Source organism: Arachis ipaensis, chromosome B02 (genome assembly GCF_000816755.2).
Source record: "Arachis ipaensis cultivar K30076 chromosome B02, Araip1.1, whole genome shotgun sequence".
Taxonomy (NCBI): Eukaryota; Viridiplantae; Streptophyta; class Magnoliopsida; order Fabales; family Fabaceae; genus Arachis; species Arachis ipaensis.
The window spans coordinates 4,766,437-4,772,357 of NC_029786.2; the positions used below are offsets into that span (position 1 = coordinate 4,766,437).

Sequence of the window (5,921 nt, forward strand, 5' to 3'; positions counted from 1 at the left end):
ACATGATTATATTTTCTAACATCATATTTGATTTTCCCCCATTGTTGATGGATTGGAAATAACAAATACCCTGATGGACTAATTTGCCTACATAAGTTGCCATATAAGATAAATTCCTTTTAGTATTTTGATAGAATTAGTGACACAAAAAATCAGTAAATTTTTATATATCAAGGGTAACAATTGACAATATTAACACATGTAAGACTAGGTAAAGGTTCATTGAACCAAAAACACTAGCAAAATTCTCATGATGCCAAATAAAAGAGAACATGTAAGAGATTTTTTTTTTTTTTTAAATGACAATAAAACTCTCTTTATTTCAAGTTCTCAAACCAAATGCAACCCTTTTCTTCTTCCCTTCATTCTTCATCTTGAAAGACTTGGATTCTATAAGATTTTCAAGTGATTTTGCCTTCTTGTTTCTAACTCTTCCTGCCTCTTTCAAAAGCTCAAACAGTCTTTTCCTTTCATCATCAACATCTGGATTTGCAGTTCCAAGTTTTTCTTCTCTCATCTTAAGTATGTACTCCAATATCTCAATGGCATCCTCAACTCTGTATACACCAAAAAAAAAAAAGAGATCTTCTTATCATATACTTAACATGGAATCATATAATTATGCCTTCTATGCCAAGAAATTCAATATAGCAAAAGATCACAAAAGTCCTATAGTGGTCCCTTTTTGAAAGGCAAAAAACATGCACTCATATCACCAACTAATGGAAATGGAAGCAGTGTCACACTATACATGCCATGAGGAGTGAACTAACAAAATAGTTCTCGAAAGATCATTTCGCTAACGAAACAACTCATGAAAGATTGAAACTTTGTTCGAGATTCCCTATAAGTTTGCTCCATTTAACAATCGAATCCAATCAAAATTTAGGTTAAGCCCAATTGATGATTAGATGAATTTGTTAGGCGAAGCTAAACCTTTATCGTATATTTCGTTAACTAAGTGATCTTATGGGAGCTATGTTGGTGCTTTACTAGGCCAAAGAAATGTCCCTAGGCAATGAATGATAATGATGATCTTCCATGATGCAACATTTTGAGTGACTACTAACTTTAGGGTACTAAAGAAATGAAAGCTTCAATGGCACAAAGAATAGATGATTGTAACACAAAATAGCATAAAGACAGAAACACATTGTGCAAGCTAATAATGAAAGATGTGCTTACCTCCCCATGGCATCATAAGTTGCTGCAAGATTGCTATAAACTCCAAGAGTGTCCAAATGGTATGTTCCACACTCCTGCTCCAATATCTCTCTTGCTTCTTCGAAATGTGTGGCAGCTTCCGCAATTTTATACAGTTGCACACATGCTAGGCCCATCTGGTTCAACACAAATCCGAAGAACGCCGATTTCCTCTCTCCGCTTGCTCTAAGCTTTGCAATGGCACTCGCAAAAGATTTCCATGCATCACTGTATCTCCCAACCATGTAGAAGATTACTCCTATTTGAGATTCTATTCCTGCCACTGTCCTATATTGTCCGGGGATATTCTCCAATAACTTCACTGCCTTCTGGAGGAGCTTCAGTGCCTCCTCCGGCTCGTTTAAAGCTTCATAGATGGCAGAGATTTCATTCAATCCACTCGCAATTTCTCCTGGGGTAGTTCCAGGTACAGGTTTGGAGTATATTCTTAACGCATTTTCACAATAGGATTTTGACTCGCGCAATTTTCCCGTCTTGTAGTAGAGGTCGGCAAGGCGAATGTACACTAATGCTATGGAACTGTGACTTTCACCTTTGGTGGTTTTGAACACTGTTAGCGCTTTTTGGTAGGCGAAAATAGCCTCGTCAAAACGACAGAGCGACAAGTAAATATCGCCAATGCTAACGTCAATCGCTGCAACCTCATTGTCCTGCCCATGGGCAATCATCGACATACTAGCAAGGACAAGATGTTCAAGTGCCGGCTCGTATTCTCCCTTCGCCTCGCATATGAGGGCCATAAGACGCCTATCGGCTGCTTCTGTAAGAGAAGCTGGCGAGCAATGCTCCCTATGAATCTCAAGGGTCTTCTTGCAGAATTTCTCAGCCTCATCAAATTGCATGGCTTGAACATGCGCCTCAGCTAAGTATCTATTAACAAAGGAAAGGAATTATTTAGGGAAACTTTAAGTACCTTATCACATGAGCTTATACTCCTCCTTACCAACTATGTTATAAACAATATTAATAGACAGAGTTATGAAGCTAACCATTTACTTCAATCAACTAGTTCCTAAACTCATGTCATTTTTATATTGCTTCTATCAAGTACAAAACAAAAGAGATTTTTTTTTTTCTATTGAATACTTTCTTATAGAGTCATTATTCAGAATCCATAACCATGGTTCAAATCATCAATAATTGATGCAGTGCATGTGATGCGCCATTATGAGTGCAATGATCAATGGATAATGTATCCATATCCAATGCTCTAATAGGCCAAAACCAACAAAACAATTCATAGGTTTTGTTGTTTTCAGATCCATATGACCCTTGATCAAATTATGCAGAGACAAAAAGTCGACCTATTTTAAACTACATTTTTCTTTAGAGGGTCTAGCATCCGACCAAACCACCTAAGAAAAGATTCTACAATATTTTTTTAGAATTTTTTATAACAGATACTCAACATCATTTCTGCCACCCAACTCAAACAAAATCCACTAACATTGGATATACTAATTAAACTGATCCACTAACTCACTAATCACTAGAATAATAATACATTACTTAATTAACAAACCAACATACATGAGAATTGAGATTATGAGAAGTTCAAAAAGAAAAATAAACAATGTGGGGACACCGAAAACAAAGTGGAAATATTTTGCATACTTAACATAAATATCATATCCTAATCCTTAAACCTTAAATACCTACAAACTAAATTACAGAGTTTAAAACCAAAACAAAATAAAAGAACAATGGTCAATGGATATATCTTATTGTATAAAATTTAATTTTGATGCACCATCGGCATGAAATAGATTTACACGTTTTATGCTCCATCAAAATTAAACTCCATTGTATAAGGCAATGAAATTTTACTATACCTGCAAGTCTCAGCAACTCTCGGGTCAGATCTACCCAAAGCCTCAACTTGGATTTTCAGACCCGATTCATAACACTCAATGGACCTATCCAACTGCCCAATCATTGAATAAGTATCCCCTAACTGCATCAACCCTGAAAACTTCACCATTGCATGACCCGACCCGTTTTCTGCACTATCCGACACCAGAATTGACCGCTCCAGAGTCTCGACCGCTTCCTCTAACCGCCCTAACCCGCTCAATATTGCAGCAACCACGTGGAGACACGTGGCAAGATCCGAACTTGGACCCGACACCCGCTCGAAATCCTCGGAGGCCCGAATCGCGTATTCTAGGGCTTTCTTCGGGTCCTGACCCGAATGAACAGTGTCTCGGGCCATCTTCAGAAGGAACGGGCCCATGTCTGGGTTGTCAAGGGAGGTATCGTTGTCGTCGACGGCGAGTTTATCCGGCGTTCTCATGGTGGTTCGTTTCGCTGTCGGCGGCGGAGAAGGGTTCAGCTCGCTGGAGGGTTCGTTTTCCGGCGGTTCAATGAGGAAATCACGAAACGACTGCGTTTTTGATGGGGTTCTAGCGGCGAATAGTCCTGGCATGGTTAAAGATTGAAAACCAAGAATTCAAAATTGGAACTTGGGGTTTCTGGATTATGGGTTCATGTGAATTGGGGAAAAAATGTTTTTTTTTTTTTTCTTTCTAAGCTGAATGAGTTGCCCACTATTGAATTTCAGGGTATTGTGTTGCGTGAATTACAGAAAATGAAACTTTTCTTCACTAATTTCAATATTCACAATTCAATTTGTGGGTTTGGGAAAGAAAAATGGAAACTTTATGCTGTTGTTGTAATTCTAATGTGTATGTATGTATATATTGAGGTTAGGTTAGGTTAGGGAATTGGGTGTAGCTATGATTAAAGGAACAAGAAGAGTAAAAAAGAATTGAATCGGAGAATTGTGGTAATGGATTATTAGGAATTATGGTGGTAGTAGTGGTGGAAGGTTGCTTGGAAGAGACGCCTCATGATCATAGCATTTGGGTACTTTAATCTGAGAACAAGCTTGACAAGGAAAAAGGGGAAGAAGATTGAAACAAAATCCATGATAGAATGATTGCTGAACTAGTAGAACAACTAGTGTTTGTTTATGTTTATGTGCCTTTGTTTAAGGTTGTGTTGAGTTACACAGAAGCCTCTATCTGCTGCTTTTTTGCAGTTTCTTACATTCTCTTCTTCTTCTTCTCTCTCTTCCCTTTTTGTATTTGTGGTTAGTGGATTACGTAGAAATATCTAAATTGGGAAACAATTAATGTGTATGATGACATGATCTACGTTTGATTGTGTGTTAAGTTAACGTGATGATACGATGATATGCCAATGATATTCAAATGACATAGTCTCTCCATATTCAATTAAGAAGTTGCGGGTTCGAGTCTCATATCTTTGGTAAAAAAATAAAAAAATTAATGTAATGATATCGATTTTTTTTATATTATATAAATATATAANNTACGATAATACATATCAATACCATTGCTATTATTTTTGTATAAAAGTACACCTGCCATAATATTTGAAATCACAACATTGTAACTGTTTTTTTTTCTTTAAAAGTATGTTTTGGTCTTAGAGATCAAGGAGTAGCTTAGCTCCTTATAAAATTTCAACTTTGCAACTTTAAGTTGACAAGAAATGTACAAAACTACAAATTTTCGTCAATCTTTTGGAAGATTTGTCTGATTTATAAATTTATAGTAGGTTAGTTAATTTAGACAAATTTCTGTCGAATTGGTCGATTTTAAACAATTTAATTATAATTTTGATTTAAAATTCTAATCGAATCGATCAAATTACTCATTTATCCAATTGTGAAATTTTTTTGGTAACTGAAATAAATTAAATAAAAAAAAACAAAACAAACAAAATAAGGAACTGCCTAAATAGAGGGACAGTCCCATTCAAGACTACTCTTAAACTCCTCCCAAGGTGAAAGAAGCTCCACATGCGAAAGTTGTAACTTCATCGCCATCTTTGCCATAGTATCTGCCACCGTGTTTGCATCTCTCATAATCAAACGAAAGTCAACCCGCCAATTTCAATGCATGATATCTCTTATTTTGAGCACCAGTGGATCAATAAACCCAAAACCATCTTGAGTAACAAGATTAAATGCTTCCACACAATCCGTCTCACAAATAACATCTCGTTGACCCACATCCCAAACTAAGAGATATCCTCTCCAAATAGCAAACAATTTCCGATTGAGTAAACTTCCTTTCCAGCTTGCTAGCCTACTCCGAATCTTATCCAGGACACCATTGAAAGCTGAACGAGTCATCTTAGAATGGCTAAGAGTAACTCCAAGATACTTGCCCAAGTCCTGGACAAATCTGATAGAGGATACCCCAGTAAAAACCTCTTTCCTTGTTGCAGAGACATTCTTGGAGCAAAGCGCTTTAGACTTCTCAACATTAATCTTCATCCCAGATGCTTTGCAAAAAGTCTCTAAAACCAACATCACATTTTGCACTTGTCTCTTTATAGCTTTACAGAACAGAAGCAAGTCATCCGCAAACATTAAGTGGGATATTCTTGGTCCCCCTCTAGAAATAGCAACCGGCTCCCACAAGCCCAAATCAACCTGATGACTAATAAAGCATGCCAATCGCTCCATACACAATACAAAAAGATAGGGTGACATAGGGTCTCCTTGTCTAAGACCTCGGCTAGGAGTAAAGCCATTCAAACGATTCCCATTCCAAAGAATAGATAAGGAAGAAGCAGTGACACAATTCATAATCAAATTAAGTGTAAGAATAGGAAAACCAAAGCTTTTAAGGGTATGAGCTAAAAACCTCCAGTCAACTCTGTCA

General features: G+C 37.0%; 1 protein-coding gene across 1 annotated transcript; it reads right to left on the reverse strand.

The window, feature by feature from the left end:
* On the reverse strand, positions 141 to 4,325 carry LOC107623757 (protein KINESIN LIGHT CHAIN-RELATED 1). The gene is made up of 3 exons (XM_016326123.2): positions 3,057 to 4,325; positions 1,186 to 2,094; positions 141 to 557 (listed from the first exon to the last, which is right to left on the reverse strand). The coding sequence occupies exons 1-3, from the start codon at positions 3,647 to 3,649 to the stop codon at positions 323 to 325; spliced, it is 1,737 nt and encodes a 578-aa protein (XP_016181609.1). The 5' UTR covers positions 3,650 to 4,325; the 3' UTR covers positions 141 to 322.

Bases quoted from the DNA above. Each gene is read 5' to 3' on its own strand.
- LOC107623757 (XM_016326123.2), bottom strand. From the start codon at position 3,649: ATGCCAGGACTATTCGCCGCTAGAACCCCATCAAAAACGCAGTCGTTT. The intron at 2,095-3,056 runs GTATAGTAAAAT...CTTTGTTAATAG, and splicing joins AGAGTTGCTGAGACTTGCAG to ATACTTAGCTGAGGCGCATG. The intron at 558-1,185 runs GTAAGCACATCT...TGGTGTATACAG, and splicing joins ACTTATGATGCCATGGGGAG to AGTTGAGGATGCCATTGAGA.